Source organism: Capsicum annuum, chromosome 11 (assembly GCF_002878395.1).
Source record: "Capsicum annuum cultivar UCD-10X-F1 chromosome 11, UCD10Xv1.1, whole genome shotgun sequence".
Lineage (NCBI taxonomy): Eukaryota > Viridiplantae > Streptophyta > Magnoliopsida > Solanales > Solanaceae > Capsicum > Capsicum annuum.
In genome coordinates, this window is record NC_061121.1 from 3395985 (window position 1) to 3413368 (window position 17384).

At 33.0% G+C, this 17384-nt stretch overlaps 2 protein-coding genes across 3 annotated transcripts in view; both read left to right on the forward strand.

Annotated features, from left to right (window-relative positions):
• LOC107846957 (aluminum-activated malate transporter 9) overlaps positions 1–3530 on the forward strand; it is an 11346-nt gene extending 7816 nt beyond the window's left edge. The window contains exons 4-6 of the mRNA XM_016691235.2: positions 88–197; positions 1060–1206; positions 2852–3530. Of these exons, the coding sequence (XP_016546721.1) occupies positions 88–197; positions 1060–1206; positions 2852–3466 (872 nt within the window). The 3' untranslated portion in view covers positions 3467–3530. The remainder of the gene's footprint in view (positions 1–87; positions 198–1059; positions 1207–2851) is intronic.
• A 5101-nt stretch (positions 3531–8631) lies between these two features.
• Positions 8632–17384, forward strand: LOC107847746 (serine/threonine-protein phosphatase 2A 65 kDa regulatory subunit A beta isoform). Of its 2 annotated transcripts, none has more exons than XM_016692205.2 (13): positions 8632–8770; positions 11093–11506; positions 11755–12001; positions 12274–12386; positions 13415–13494; positions 13599–13740; positions 13832–13912; positions 14829–14933; positions 15332–15514; positions 15841–15933; positions 16447–16586; positions 16664–16730; positions 16941–17384. In XM_016692205.2, exons 2-13 carry the CDS (start codon positions 11114–11116, stop codon positions 17058–17060), a joined length of 1764 nt encoding a protein of 587 aa, XP_016547691.2. In that variant the 5' UTR covers positions 8632–8770; positions 11093–11113; the 3' UTR covers positions 17061–17384. The 2 variants fall into 2 exon arrangements, with proteins under 2 accessions (XP_016547691.2, XP_016547692.2); XM_016692206.2 differs by having other exon boundaries at positions 8645–8770; positions 11102–11506.

Consider the following 17384-nt stretch of genomic DNA (forward strand, 5'->3'; position numbering starts at 1 on the left):
CACCCCCCCCCCCCCCCAAACCACCACACACACACAACCCAACATTGCTAATTGTATAACTTTGAGTACAAAATTTTGTTTTGGCAGGATGTATTGATGGGTACTTAAATTGTGTTGAGCATGATGAAGCTACAAATAATTCGAAGTATAATGGGTACAAATTTGTCATAGATTCCTCAAGTCGAGAGCAAACATTGGTACGTATTACTATAAAAAAAAAAAATAGAAATTAGCCACGAATTGGCTAGGAATGAATTATCATAAATTTATGCTAGGTATAAGCTAACAATATAACAGCGAAAGTCATAATTAATTTCATTTTTATAGTAATTGTAACATTTATATGTACACTGCTAATTAATCATGAATTATACATAAGAAACTATATGACAACAACCTAATTGTTTGAGTAACGCATCTAATACCTCTGAACTATGACCAAATATTTTAAGACACACTCCAATTTTACGGAGGTTCTATTACTCCTTTGAACTAAATTTTAGCGTATTTTTGTCAACCTTTTTAGCTGACGTGACACTTTTAACGTGGACCCCATTTTATATGATAAAGGCGTCACGTAAGCACAAAAGGGTGACGAAAACACGCTAAAATTGAGTCCAGGGGTATAATAGGACCCTCGTGAAGTTGGAGTGTGTCGTAGTAACTTTGATGATAGTTTGAGGGGCACTAGATGCTTATCTCTAATTGTTTTCTTGTGGGTTTTCCACCTAAAAGACGCATATAAGGGGTAAAGTGCTCCCTATCAAAGAGACTCCATATTCAAAGGGATTCAAACCCACTCCACCGCAACCTTTATTGCTTAACATTGTAATCAGGAGCGGAGCTATCCTTAGGCCAGGGTTTTCATTCAAATCCCTTTCGGCGAAAAACTATACTATTTATATATAGTTAAAATTATTTTTTTCCATATATATAGTAGATGTTGACCCCCCCCCCCCCCCTCCTTCAGTTAGTTTGTATGCTTACTTCTGAACCCATTCAGTAAAAATTCTGACTCCGATACTGATCGTTGTTGTTAATTCATTCTTATTTGTACAGCTTGGATTTGCTATTTGGGAGCCACCTCATGGGCGTTATAAAATGCACAAGAATCCTTGGAAAGACTTTGTCAAATTAAGCAGTGAATTGAGGCATTGTGCATTCATGGTCATGGCATTGCATGGATGTATCCAATCCAAAATTCAGGTATTTTATGCTAACTAATATACCATATATTAGCTCGAATCTTCGAAAATGTTGCCTCACCTGTGATCGAATTCTTAAATATAACATTATTTCGGAGAATCTAACATCGAGCCAGAATTTTTAATAATGAAACTCAAAATATACTTGATAAATAAGTAAACACACGAAGAATATAATTCTAGAAAATTAACATTTAATTTATATACATAAAAATAGTTTTTAAGCTGGTATATATAATATAATTTTTTGACAAAGGAATTCAGATGAACCCCTAGATCCGCCTCTATCGTCACACATCTAATGATATTTTTGAAGAATCCGACTAAACAACATAGGATAAAAAACAATCAAAAATCTTATTCCCATTGCAAATAGAGGTATGATATAAATGCACCCCAAATAATTTTTATATTGGCAATATATTTTAACAGGTTATTTACTACTTCCTTCGTCACTTTTTGAGTTGACACACCTATTAAGAAAAACAATTAATAACATGACTATTTTACCAGAATACTCCTATTAAATGATACTTACATTGTATCTTGAAACTAATTTGAAAAAAAAAATAATTAATGTTAAGGGTAAAATAAGAAAAAATAAATTGTCTTCCCATGATATGTCAAAAATGACAAGCAAAAGTAGAAATCCAATTAAGAAATTAGTGACTAAGTAAAAAACAGAGGGAGTAGTACAATATTTAGCTTGTAAAATTAAGATCACTATAAACAGTAACGTGGGTCATGTTTAAACGACAGTCTAAAAAAATTGTATATTTAAAATTGTGTACAAGAACAATCAATAATTTTTACAAGTTTAACATGTAATTTTATATTGCATCATTTAGGTTGTCAATTAGAATTACTACAATCAAACATTTATTGTCATATACTTCCTCCGTTCGCTCTTATTTATCACTAATTTTTTAATTTTATTTTTATTTTTACTTGTCATTTTTGACATATCAACAAAAAAAAAAAAATATTTTTCCTATTTTACCCTTAGCATTAATTATTTTTTTCTAAAAATTAATTTCAAGACACAATGTAAACATCATTTAATAGAAGAACTATTGTAAAATAACTACTCCCTCCATATCGTTTTTACTCGTCCCAAATTTCCTAATTTGATTTCTCATTTTACTTGTCATTTTTTCATTAATCAAGACAAGACAATTTTTTTTCATTTTTTACCCTTAGTATTAATTGTTTTATCTCCAAATTAAAATGTAAACATCATTTAATAAGGGTACTATGGTAAAATAGTCATGTTATTAATTATTTTTCTCAATCAATGTGCAATGTCAAATTAAGACGAGTAAAATGAGACGGAGGGAGTTTGTTATTAGTTGTTTTTCATAATGAATGTGTCAAATCAAAACCAACGGAGGGAGTAAAAGCAGTGGCGAAGCCACATCAAATTCATGGGGTTCATCCGAACCACTTTCGTCGAAAAATTATACTATTTTTACATGGTCAAAAATATTTTTATGTATATATATGATAGATGTTGAACCCCTTTGATTAGTCCGTATATTTACTTCTGAACCCGCTCAATGAAAATTCTGACTCTGCCACTGACTCAAAGTCAACTATGAGTTGTACTATCAATACATGAAAATTAATTTCTTTTTACATTTTTGCAGGCACCACCAGAAAAGAGGAAAGTTTTCCAAGATGAGCTTAAAAAAGTTGGTGTTAATGCAGCAAAAGTTCTACGTGAGTTAGGAACAAAATTAGAAAAATTAGAAACCCTAAGTGGTCACGAAAATATTTTAAAAGAAGTTCATGAAACAGCGCAAAATCTACAGAAAAAAATCGATCACAAGTCATATCTCTTGGTGAACGCGAAGAGCTGGGAAATAGGAAAACCAAATGTCATTAACAATCTTCTTGAAGATCCATCAAGCGATCAAAATATGTCATTAAGTTCACAATCACTTAGTGAAACAGCAATTGACATGAGATCAATGCATGCAAATTGGCCACAATATGCAAAAGATCAATTGGTTACAAAGTCATCAACATTATATAAAAAGCAAAATCAATGGCCTTCAAGTTTTTCACTTATTGGTGGTGATCAAAATGTTGATACAAATAATGATGCAATAGAAACTTATCTAAGTGCTAGTGCTTTATCTTTGGCTACTTTTGCTTCACTTCTTATTGAATTTGTAGCAAGGTTACAAAATGTGGTTGATTATTTTGAAGAATTAAGTCAAAGGGCGGAGTTTAAAGAGCCCATTAGTATTAAGAGTTAAAGAATTTACCCAAGTGTGTTGGCAATATATGTGTTATATAAATATATATTGAAGTTATTAGTTCTTGGAGGAAAATGGCAAAATAGTCATTTGTTAGTAGTATCAAATTGTTGATCAAATTGCTCAACTATGTCATTAATTTTCAACTTATGGCTTGATTCCTCATTCTGTTAAAAACTTACATCAAGCCGGTGTATACATCAAATCAAATTAATGTTCTTTATTATGGTTAAGTAATTAAATTAAGTAGAAACATGTAAATTAATCATGGTTAAGTAACATGAACTCTAAATTCAAACACATGACATGCAGTGGCGGAGCCACTTCTAATCCAAGAGGTTTATCCGAACCGCCTTCGACGAAAAAATTATACTATTTTTATACTAATTTTACATGATTATTTTTTTTTAATGTATATATAGTAAATGTTTAACCTCCTTCGGTTAGTTCGTATGTTAACTTCTGAACTCCCTAAATGAAAATATTGACTCCGTCACTGATAACATACATGTATTGACTTGATATATACACCCAATCGAATGCATATAGGTTTTAACCTCCTCATTCTACATAGAGATAAAAAGAGAAATTGTTTACAAATGAGTCATCAATCATATCATGCGTTGAATAATTGTAATAAACTTGATCCCCTTTTGTAAAGTTTAATGCAAGACTTATAATAATATACTACTATCACATCATTTTAGAAATGAAAAAGACCAAAAATATTTCTAACGTATTAAAAATTTTAATGACTCAAAAATGCTTTCTGTTAACCTGTTTGTTTATAAATGCTTTAAACATATTTTAGCTCAATTATAATGTTGTATAGCTATAAACTTGTCGCGAGTATAATTCAGGATTAAATTAAACCCATCCATTCATTCAAAAACTAAACTCGTCTAGCCAATTACTCCATTATTTTTAATTTAAACCTTCATCCGTTTTTCCTTCTTCTCGTAAGGAATTACTCATTTCTTTTTCGATGTAGTAACAAACCTAGCATCCCTATGAAAACAAGTAAATAATAGTATTACTTTTGATTTGAATTTCAAGTCTAATTAATTGACCCCTCAACCCATTTTTCAGAATAATGACCATATATAAATCATAGTCTCCTATTATTATTAATGATCAATTCACAAAAGATCAACAATAAACTAATGATTTATTTAACAGTAGTTCATTGTAAACCAATAACCGATTTCTCCACCAAATTACCAACAGCAGTGGTGGCGCAGCGGAAAGGGGCTGCCCCAACCTACCCAGAGGTCGAGGGTTCGACCTTGGGGAATGGGCAAACACTCTGTTGGGAGCTCTCCCCCAAATGAGATTCGATGCGGGACGAATTCGAATATAATCGAACTCCTAAAAAGCGGGTACCAGACACCGGGTGGTTTAAACAAAGAAAAAGATTTCTCCACCATATTAATAAGACTAAAGTTCAATTACGATTTCAGAAAATAAATACAATTCAAAAATTAAAAGCCCAAATAGATATGCAAAAAATATTGAAAGTACAAATTAGGATAGACTAAAGAATTAAGGAGTTGATGAACCAGACTCGGAGAAAGCAAGATATGAGAGCCACAGAGGCGGATCTAGGTTAAAAAATGTGGGGCTCTGACACCCATTAAACTCGAAGCATAATAATTATAATTGTATAAGAAATGTATAAAAATTGTTATAAGATGGAAAAAAGCACTCATGAAACAAAGAAGAAAGCTAAGTGCTTTGATTTTTAGGTGAACCTTAAAGCGTTAGGTGTTAATATGTGTGTTTGAACCTCTCGAGCACTCACGAAACTTAAATTTTGAATTTGCGTACTTCTCGACCCAATTATTGCTTCTGTCACATCCATATTTAAGTTGTTTTTTTTTTTGGCGGGGCGAGGGGGGTGGGGGTTGCGCTGATCACAGTATATCTTAAAGGGTGACAGATTATTTCATTCTAATTTGAAAATAATTATTCTCATATAGTATAACCAAATGTAATGAGTTCTAGTTGGAGTTCAAACATGTTGCCATATCATATATGTTTAAACTTTAAACTAAAAACACCAAAAACATCATTTCCATCCCATACTATAAAAGAAAAGTGTAAGCCACACTTAAATTATATAAGTGACCTATTACACATCTTAACTATATAAAAGTGATATTATTACCTCCCCGCGACCCCCATTCTAAGGCGTGTATGTTACACTTGTTTTAGGCGCGTCCAGCCGATTAAATAACAAAAGTAAACGGTTAAAAACATTAAGGGAAAAGACATCGTTTCCACCCCAAACTATAGTTGAAAAGTCGAATCCACACCTAAACTATATAAGTGATCTATTACACACTTTAACTATAAAAAGTGATATTTTTTACTGACGTGGTGCTGACGTGGCAGTGTGTGTAAAACACTACACCACATGCAAGTGGTGATAGCCTGACAGGGTGTAAATAGTTTCACTTTTTTATAGTTTAGGTGTGTAATAGGTCACTAATATAGTTTAGGTGTGACTTCGACTTTTCGGATATAGTTTAAGGTGAAAACGATGCCTTTTCTCAACTAAAAAAAAATAAAATTTGGTGTTCGCAATTGCATTGGAATTGTACTAATACGCCACGTAGGATATGTTTCATTCGTTGTAGTGCTCTCTATCAAAAAGTTTTCGACATTCAAAACTCGCAATCTGGACTTCTCGTAAAAAAAAACATTTCTTCTATTTTCTGCCTTAGGGTTGTTTGGTAGAGTGCATTAAAAAATGCTAATACATGCATTAGCTTTGTGTATTATTAGTGGTCGTTTGGTAGAGTGTATTGACAAAAATAATGCATGTATTAATTAATGTGTATTATGAATATCTTATTTGGTACAATTTTTAGTCTATGTATAACTAATGCAAGCATTAGTTATACACTCTATTATGTATTAAGGTGTGTATTACTAATACCACCTATTTTTTTATGTATTAGTAATGCAAAGTCTTTAATTCATGCATTAATATATTAAATGACCTTAATACCCCTCAATTTCCCTCTCAAAATATTTCATCATTCCTTTTCGCGCCATTTTAATTTGCAATAGTGAATTTTTTCAAAACATTTCACAATTTTTTCCACACTATTTTAATCTACAACAATGAATAATTGATTTAGGGCCCGTTTGGCCATGATTTTTTTTTATTTCTTCTAGAAATTGTTTTCACTTTTTTCACTTTTTTGAAAATTGTGGTGTTTGGCCATGAAAATTCAGAAAATTATTCCGGAGTTGGATTCCAAAAATTGAAAACAACTTTTTGTTGTTTTCACAATTTTTCACTCCCATTTCCAACTTTCATTATTATAACATATAACACAATCTTTAAATTTTTACACAAACACCTCTTATAACTACAACCAACCACCAAGAAAAAAATTATTATTTGTTTTCTGTGGTACAACATCATTTTTAATTGTTACAGATATTCTAATCTCTTTTTCCTCTTTTAACCAAAATTTACTAACGTGAAGTAAAAAATTGTAAATGGCAATCTATAGCGGAAATATATCAACTTTGTTTTGAATGAACTATATTATAGAAATATAAGGCCTAGTACATTATGTTATTTAAAAGTGAGAAATTTAATATTTTTTTCTTGCCATTCTAATTTTCTGTATGTGTCATATAATGGCCATTATGATTTTAATAAATTATTAAAAAGTGATCAATAAAGTCGCATATCAAACATAACGCAACGATCCATATTTACGATATAATAATATTCAAGGAAAATCAATATCATCAATAAAGAAAAAGTAAAAAATTAGCACTAATCTATTCAGTGATAGTTCATCCGTAATTTTTTTAAAAAAGACCAAATTCAATAAAATAATTAATTCAAGTGAAAGTAATTAAGAATTTTCATCAACAAATTTAAGAATATATAAGATATATTTATATCCATCAATTATATTTATCAAAATATATTTTCTCTATTCAATCGATTATGGTTAGATAAACTTATTTAGCTCGTGCTTGTGATATTTTTATTCAAATTTTAGAAGAATAACGATCATAATAATTAGTTTGTTATTTATTATTTTATAAGTTAAAGACATAAATTATTTTTTCAACATATGGTTGTATGTTAGTAGGTAAATTAGTAATTGAGCGATTTTGATAATTTTTCAAAGTTGAGGGCATAAAATTATATTTAAAAAAGATTTTTCAAAAGTCTAAAAAAAATTCAAAAAGACATGGTCAAACACAACTCCAACTCCAACTTCATCTTCAACTCCAACTCCAACTCCAACTCCAACTCCGGAAAAAAGTAATTTTCATGGCCAAACGGCTACTTAAATAATTGTAACATATTTTTACTTTGCTTCGAGGGTCTTTAAAAAGATTAAAAAAAATTGAAACTATTTCTTAATTTTATGTCTTATATTTTTTTTGTTTCGACTATGTTAATCCGTTGGCGTAATATTTCATACGCAAAGGCGAAGGTCTTGCAATTAATCCGAAACCTCTATATACTAGTTCAACAATACTAATTATATTTGAGATGACAAAAAAATTTTGTTGCAAAAAAATATACAAAATCAAAGAAGGGTATTTTTATAAACAAATATTTCTTTCATAGAAATTATGTAAGATGTATTATTTCTTATACATCAAACCAAGCAATGTATAAGAAATAATACATGCATAACTAATACAAGCATTATTAATGCAAACATTATTAACACACTATATTTTGTATTGATCTTATACACTCTACCAAACGTACATTGTTTGATGCACTTTTTCATTCTTTATATTAGTAATGCTTGGTATTAGTTATACATGGAAATCTATTGTTACTCAAAATCTTTTCTACATCCCTCCCAACATATTTATGAAAGGTATTTTTGTAATTTCATTTTTAAAAATAGAAATTATGCAATTCATGTTATTTTTAATACATCAAATCAAATTCTGCATAAGAAGAATGCAAGCATAACTAACGTAAACATTTCTAATGCAAGTATTACTAATACATCATATTTTGCATTATTCTAATGCGCTCTACCAAACGACTCATTAAAAAAAGTGGGCTTGTCTATTTGTTTGCATAACAGGCCCAATTAGTTGTAGTCCATCTACAAGCCCAACTCATCTTATTGGGCCTAAAAATTATATCCACAAGCCCATCCAAAAACATTAACATTGTTCATTTCATCAATAGCCATATATCTTCTCTCTAACTCTTTCTCTCTAACTACTCTTTCTCTCTCTAGATTTTCACGAAAGTCAACCTACAATCTCCGGCTAGCGGCGGCAACATTCCCACCGGTAACATTCTCTTCTCCGATCTCCGTCATTAACAGAAACAAACATGCATCGAATATCAGTTTTTTAATTCTTACTTTTTTTGGCCAATACAGTGGTTTTTCGAGCTGAATTTGTCCGAACAAAATTTTTCGCCTTTTTCTAGCTTTAACATTTTTTATTTCTGTGCTTTTTTGTTTATTTTTTATTGGAATTTACTAGGAATTTTTCTTCAGATCTCCGGCATAAACAGAAAAATCTATACATAAAATCTCTTTTTTGGGGGGCAAATTCAGTGTTTTCGGAGCTGAATTTGGCTCAATTTGGAACAAAATTGTCGCCTTTTTCTAGTTTTAGTTATTGTTAGCTTTAATATTTTTGATTTCTGTATGTTTTTTTTGTATATTTTTTTGTTGGAATTTAGCTAGGGTTTTTTTCCGATCTCACATTTGGATGTATAGAATTTTTGTAATTTGTATTAGTTAATTTCCTGCTTCATGTGATGTATTTGTTTTGTTTTGTTTTGGATCTGTGTAGTTTGGTGAAATTTTGTTATTTTATGAGCTGATTTAGCGCTTGTTTGGATTGTTGTTGTTATCTATTGTATTGTACTGTGTTGTTAGTTTAAATACAATGTTTTATTGTTGGTTAAATTTTATTGTATCGTATCGTTAAATCCAAAGCTAGGCAATGATGAAAAATTCTCATTTCGTGTAATGACTGAATCGTTAGTTTAATACAATGTTTGTTTTGGTTTTTACTTCGATTTTATTGTATCACAGCGTTAAATCCAAGGTTAGGTAAGGATGAAAAGTCTCATTTCGTGTAAGTCTGAATCGTTGGTTTAAATGCAATGTTTTTTTTTTGGTTGTTACTTCAATTTTATTGTATCGTATTAGGTAAGGATGAAAAGTCTCATTTTGTGTAACGACTGAATCATTAGTTTAAATACAATGTTTGTTTTGCTTGTTACTTCAATTTTATTGTATTGTATCCTTAAACCCAAGGTTAGGTAAGGATGAAAAGTCTCATTTCGTGTAACGACTGAATCGTTAGTTTAAATACGATGTTTGTTTTGGTTGTTACTTCAATTTTATTGTATCGTATCGTTTAAGCCAAGGTTAGGTAAGGATGAAAAGTCTCATTTTGTGTAACGACTGGATCGTTAGTTTAAATGCAATGTTTTGTTTTGGTTGTTACTTCAATTTTATTGTATCGTATCGTTAAAGCCAAGGTTAGGTAATGATGAAAAGTCTCATTTTGTGTAACGACTGATCACTGATCGTTAGTTTAAATACAATGTTTGTTTTGGTTATTACTTCAATTTTATTGTATCGTATCATTAAATCTAAGGTTAGGTAATGATGAAAAGTCTCATTTTGTGTAACGACTGGATCATTAGTTTAAATACAACTTTTGTTTTGGTTGTTACTTCAATTTTATTGTATCGTATCGTTAAACCCAAGGTTAGATAAGGATGAAAAGTCTCATTTTGTGTAACGACTGAATCGTTGGTTTAAATGCAATGTTTTAGTTTTGGTTTTTACTTCAATTTTATTGTATCGTATCGTTAAAGCCAAGGTTAGGTAAGGATGAAAAGTCTCATTTTGTGTAACGACTGAATCGTTAGTTTAATACAATGTTTGTGTTGGTTGTTACTTCAATTTTATTGTATCGTATCGTTAAAGCCAAGGTTAGGTAATGATGAAAGTCTCATTTCGTGTAACGACTGAATCGTTAGTTTAAATACGATGGTTGTTTTGGTTGTTACTTCTATTTTATTGTGTCGTATTGTTAAAGCCAAGGTTAGGTAATCATGTAAAGTCTCATTTTGTGTAATGACTGAATTGTTAGGTAATGATGAAAAGTTTCATTTTGTGCTTCGACTGAATCGTTAGGTAATGTTGAAAAGTTACTTTTGTTTTGTAACGACCGATTTGGTGTGACTGTGTTGTTACCTTATTTTTTTTTTCATTTTGTCATTACTTATTAGTTAATAATCACATTTTATCCTTTAAACTGCCTTTTTATAGTAGCTCTACCCATATCCTACTTTTCTTTTTGGTTTATCCTTCAACTTATTGATGTGTGACATAATGTGATGATAGAAAATGATACAATTTATCTAAACGTTATAACAACCATTAATGCAATACTCTATGATTAATATCTAAACTAATCCATTAATATAATACTGTACGATAGAATCCTATGTATTTGAAACAATGTATAACAACCATCCAAGCAGAGTGTTTGTGTTGGACCCTTTTGCAGTTTTGATTTAATTGTTTCTTCATGAGCATTTTGGAATATATATGGGTCCTAATTAATGTTTGGTATTTGTAGCTTTAACAGAATCTCGAGAGGATGGCCATGGTAGATGAGCCATTGTACCCAATAGCGGTGTTAATTGATGAACTTAAGAATGATGATATCCAATTGAGGTTAAATTCTATTAGGAGGTTATCAACTATTGCACGCGCACTTGGTGAGGAAAGAACCAGGAAGGAGTTGATTCCATTTTTGAGTGAAAACAATGACGACGATGATGAAGTGTTGCTTGCAATGGCGGAAGAACTGGGTGTTTTTATTCCTTATGTTGGAGGCGTGGAGCATGCTCATGTTCTTCTCCCACCTCTAGAGACCCTTTGTACTGTTGAAGAGACCTGTGTGAGGGATAAAGCCGTGGAGTCATTGTGTAGAATTGGATCCCAGATGAGGGAGAGTGATTTGGTTGATTGGTTCGTCCCTCTTGTGAAGGTTTGAATATGACTAATGCCATTTTCTGCTACTTATTGTTCATCATCAAGAAATTTTGATTTCATGTTTCTAGTGATAGTTGCACTAACATACAGACCTTCTACTCACTTGCAATCCCTATATTGTGAAGTGTGAAGCTCTGAGTATTGCTCATATATATCTTTTACATAGTGTCGTGGTTCAATATTTGTCAAAATGCTTACAACTTTTGTTATTTATATGTCTTCCTATTCTTCTGAACACTATAGAGGTTGGCAGCTGGTGAATGGTTCACAGCTAGAGTTTCTGCATGTGGGCTCTTTCATATTGCTTACTCTAGTGCCCCAGAGATGTTGAAGGCAGAACTTCGGTCTATTTACAGCCAATTGTGTCAAGACGATATGCCTATGGTGCGAAGGTCGGCTGCCTCAAACTTGGGGAAGTTTGCTGCTACAGTTGAATCTGCCTACCTCAAGAGTGATATCATGTCAATATTTGATGATCTTACTCAGGATGGTAATATTTCACTTATATTTTGCACTTATGACTAGAGAGAATGGATTTTTCCCAATTTCTAAATTAATGTTACTTCATAGAGTTGTTGCTTTTTAAGTCAATATCACTTCATATAGCCCATTGTTAATGGCAATAAAATGGTTACTTTTTGGTTAAATCTGAAGTTTCTTTTGGATGCCTTTTAGAGTGGAATGAATTTATGTTGGCTTATCTAGTGTCTTTTTCTATTAAAAAGACTTATTATTAGCTTGTCTAAAGTCTTTTGGTTTCAGATCAGGATTCTGTGCGCTTATTAGCCGTTGAGGGATGTGCTGCACTTGGGAAGCTACTGGAGCCCCAAGATTGTGTGGCACATATCCTGCCTGTCATTGTCAACTTCTCTCAGGTATGTTGCCAACTTCTCTCCGTACTCTTTAGATCGTGTTTGAAGTGCTGCTGTCCTGGATCAGATCATTGAAATCTTGTTTTAGATTCTTGTGTTCACTTCTTTTTATCTTATTTCATTTTCTTAGTTTTATCAGTTCCTTCATGTAACAGCTTCTTTTTGATGGTTTAATGAGATACCAGTGAACACTAGCAACTTAATTTTCTAACAGTTGTCGTCTTTCATCTGAAAAAGTACATTGCCATCTCTTGTTGTATTTCTAAATAATTAAGCAAAGTGTTCCCTTTGATCAACTTTGATTGTTTCCCACACAAAGGGATGAACCTTTAGCTCTCTGGATGTCTCCAATGTATGTGATATGGAAAAGATTGTATTCAAATCATAGCCACTCTCATTTGAAGCTTTTAGATTGCAGTATGGAGAGAGAGAAGGGTGAGCTTGTCTAAACTATGATTCCATCGTAACTTTATGTTAGAGGATTGCCTACTATACTTTACACATTAGCAGAGTAGGGGAATGAGAAAAGAAACATGGATGAATGGCTTGAGTAGGCCAGTTTAGGTGAACCTTTATTGCTAAATCTTGGTGGTTGGAGGACACTTTGTCAAGTAACTCAGGTTAAAGTGAAGCTATTCCAAAATAAGCTATACATGATAAACGTGGTATGATGGATCATCATTACAGGCTTAGACATTTCACTCTGTTTGCAGTATGGAAAGGTACTGATAAGTCTTAACATAGTAGCACTTGTCTTGATATGATTCTGGAAAGCTCTTGGTGCTCTTGCCTACAATTGCTACCAGAAATTGCAATCGTTATGGGGTAAAATATCGGTAAAATAGGTCTACACTGAAGGATTATACTTCTGGAGTGATTCATTTTTTTGGTTTAACCTTGGTATAAAACTTGCAGTAGGTTTTTATTAATCTTCTGATACTTCCATTATACCTTGTCTCAATGAAGTTACCTACTTAAGGAAAAAGTTTCATTGTTCATAATTGTGCATGCTTCTTTCTGCTAAAAACCAGGACAAGTCATGGCGCGTCCGATACATGGTTGCTAATCAGTTGTACGAACTATGTGAAGCTGTAGGGCCTGAGCCCACTAGGTATTTTCTAAACTTATATGTTTGATGCTTTCTGAATATTTACCCATATGTCATCTATCTATGCCTGTATGGAGTTCATTTGATGTTATCTGATCATGATTTAGGACGGATTTGGTGCCTGCCTATGTCCGTTTGCTTCGAGATAATGAAGCTGAAGTTCGCATAGCTGCTGCAGGGAAAGTCACCAAATTCTGTCGGATTCTTAGTCCTGAGCTTGCTATTCAGCATATTCTTCCCTGTGTGAAGGTAAATGTACAGTAGATTTCCTGTTAAGAGCTTCATTTTTCATTCTGGGTTTCTGTTGATCACTTTATATTTGTTTGATAAAATGTTCTAGGAATTATCATCAGACTCTTCACAGCATGTCAGATCTGCTTTGGCTTCTGTTATAATGGGGATGGCTCCTGTTTTGGGCAAGGTGAGGTGCATTAGCTTCTAAATGAGCGAAACACTGATATGCATTTATTTATGGTATAGATGGTAGATGCATTTTTGGAAAGATCTGGAATCTACTGTGACATGGTCATATACGAATACTCCGGGAAACGACTTTGCATTAAGTCTTTTGAACTGTGTACAAATTGTGGTTTGTGAATCTTTTAATGATCATCAATTTCTTGAGAAACTTATCAATGACTTATTAAGTGGACAGAGATACGCAATATTGCAATCTACCTGGCCTAACTGTATAATATTTGGTTTGATGATACATCCTAGTTGCCAATGATGGTATCAATTAATAAAACTAGCCAGGGAGTCTACCTAACTATGAGAAAACACTTTAGAGAGTGAGGATTTTAGGATAAATTGGAAGATATAATATATGGCATTACCTTCGTTCTCAAAAAGTAATATATGCATTACATGTTTAACTTAAAAAGAATGGAACTTTAGTGAGATTAAACAGTATTGTGGTTCTAAGTGACGCCAGTTCTGGTATCTATATTCATATTCGTATTTGTGGTGGTGTGATAGATGAAGATGTATACGCCTTTGATAGATTAAGATGGTCCAATGCTTCAGCAATACCTCTATCATGCATTTTACGCCCGTGTTTGCTTGAAGCAATGAAGATGTATTAAGTGTAGGAATGATATGAGCATATCATGATGTGAACATACCACTCCCCTCTTGGGCACCAGAAGCAGCAGTCTATATTTTTCTTTATGTATATGAGCAGTGTTTTTAGGGAGTGAGATAAGTTCAACAGATCAAAGTTGTTTGATATAAGCTAGCGTAGGGAAACTTATCATATCATGCAATTTACATCCGTGTTTGGTTGAAGCATTGAAGATCTACCTATGAACTAAATTGAATTTTTGCATTTGATGCAGGATGCAACCATTGAACATCTTCTTCCAATATTTCTATCCCTTCTGAAGGACGAGTTTCCCGATGTTCGCCTGAACATCATTAGCAAGCTTGATCAAGTCAATCAGGTTGGTTACTGATGCACAGAAGTTAGGAATCAATTGTGATGGAGTTGTAGATGAGATGTGCTCTAGTATCATTTTTTCCTCTTGTTCTAGATTTGTTTTTTCTAGCATTTTGTTACATGGAAAATTGAGTGATAAGTGACTACACCTTTTAACTGGGATATGTATATCTCAGAGTATTGTTCAGATTCCTTTTTTATGTAATCTCAGCCCCTCCTTAAGTGTTCCTTTTTTGTAAACTTTGGCGTCTAGCTTCTCTTTATTTAGCCATTGTCTTTTAGCTTCCTGCACTTTGCATTGGTTCCGTACGCTGTGCAACTCTCTGATTCTTTAATTATTACTATTAATAATTAGTTTAGTTTACTTCTGTAACTCATTCTTAATTTCCCCGAGTATTACAGGTGATTGGAATTGATTTACTATCCCAATCTCTGTTGCCAGCTATTGTTGAGTTGGCAGAGGACAGGCATTGGCGAGTCCGTCTTGCAATAATAGAATACATTCCTCTATTGGCAAGTCAGTTGGGAATAGGATTTTTTGATGATAAACTTGGCGCCCTTTGTATGCAATGGTTACAGGACAAGGTTGGTATGCGACAAGCTAGCTGTTATAGTTATGTATAAAACTGCGGAAGCATACATAATATTTATCGAAAATTTTGCTGAGAAAATTGTCTGCGTGGTAGTTATTTTATCACTCTTAGCCGTCTCTCCTTGACTTTCTTTCTTATTGCAAGTGGTAAATGAGTTGGGGCATTTCCCCAAGTGAAATTGCTAGCTCATTTGTGATAGTTAGCTTTTTTTTGTTCGTCCCTTTCATCTATTGATAATGTTTAAAGGCAATTATTTTTATCAATCAGTCGATGGGACAAGGTCTCTGGTCTCTGATCTCTTCCTTATTTGTGATGCAGGTTTATTCAATCAGAGATGCTGCTGCTAATAACTTAAAGCGTCTTGCAGAAGAATTTGGTCCAGAGTGGGCAATGCAGCATATTATTCCTCAGGTTTGTTTGTTGATGCAAATTGGAATTACTTATTCTCTTGCATGGTATCCCGTTTAGAAACAAAAGTAGTTCATGGAGTCGTGGAATATATATTCTCTTACAACATGAAGATGATGGGATCCAAGGTGCAGGAGTAGGTGTAGAAGGGTCGATTTGGTCTCTAATTTTATAGTCTTGAAGTTTTAAGTATCTTTGCCCCAAAAGTCTTCACAAATCTGCATTGCCCTTCCCTACCTCGAGTCATGGCTTTCTCATGGTGAATATAGTCAATATAAGCTGATTTCCTTCTATTTTTCTCCTGCCACTGGAGAGGTAAAAACTGAAGAGTTCAGGAAAGGAATTAGGGGTGCCCCTTTCTTCCCCTTCTACTAGGAATTTTACCTCTTAGGCTGAGAATTTGATAAAGAAGACTGTTCTTCACCATGGAACCTTAAAGTTTCTAGGTTTCAACTTTTGCCATGATTGTTGTCAAATTTGTTCTGTGTCCTCATTTAAAAATGTCTTATTTTGCAGGTCTTGGATATGACTACCAGTCCACATTATTTGTACCGAATGACTATTCTTAGAGCAATTTCATTGCTTGCACCTGTAATGGGCTCTGAGATCACTTGCTCAAAGTTGCTGCCTGTGGTTGTTACTGCCACTAAGGATAGGTGATTTTGCCTTCCCACTGTTTAAATGGTTTTGTACCTCAAGTCCTTAAACTAATCAAAAGTTTTATCTTATCCAGAGTGCCCAACATTAAATTTAACGTGGCAAAGGTGTTGCAATCCCTTATACCTATTGTTGACCACTCGGTGAGAACCCTTGCCTCATTTCTTGTTTCTTGGTTACTTATGCTTGGTTCGTTATGGGAAATGAGTGAGCTATTCTACAAAGTTCCGTTTTTTTGTTTTTTTGACAATGCAAATTGAGATCATCAGGAAGTTCTCAAATAAGCTAAGAATCCAAAGCTCCTCTGATCGTTTCCTATTATCTAACTGTCCGAGGTAATTTCAATTGTCTAGGTGGTGGAGAAAACCATTCGCCCCAGTTTAGTAGAGCTAGCTGAAGACCCTGATGTCGATGTTCGCTTTTATGCCAATCAAGCACTTCAGTCAATCGATAATGTGATGATGTCAGGCTAGAGAAGCTAGTAGTACAAATCTCTCTTCTAATCCCTCTTTGGTAGTCTTGGATAACGCTCTCACATGGAGAAGCAAAAGGGAAAGAGGTACGATGTAAAATTCGCCGTATTGAGCTTGGAATCGTATATTGTTACTAATTCTTTTGTAGGATTTGGCATTCAAAGATGCTGCGACACTAATGAAGACTCGAGTGTTTTTTCATGTAAAGTTAATGCCATACTTTACTATTTGGATCTACTTAGCTCAAATTGTATTCGTTTTGTTCATGTACTTTTGATGTCTGAACTTGCAATTTGAGCTATGTTTTTCTAGCAGATTTGCCTA

Bases quoted from the DNA above. Each gene is read 5' to 3' on its own strand.
- LOC107847746 (XM_016692205.2), top strand. From the start codon at position 11,114: ATGGCCATGGTAGATGAGCCATTGTACCCAATAGCGGTGTTAATTGAT. The intron at 16,587-16,663 runs GTGATTTTGCCT...TATCTTATCCAG, and splicing joins GTTACTGCCACTAAGGATAG to AGTGCCCAACATTAAATTTA. The intron at 16,731-16,940 runs GTGAGAACCCTT...TCAATTGTCTAG, and splicing joins TACCTATTGTTGACCACTCG to GTGGTGGAGAAAACCATTCG.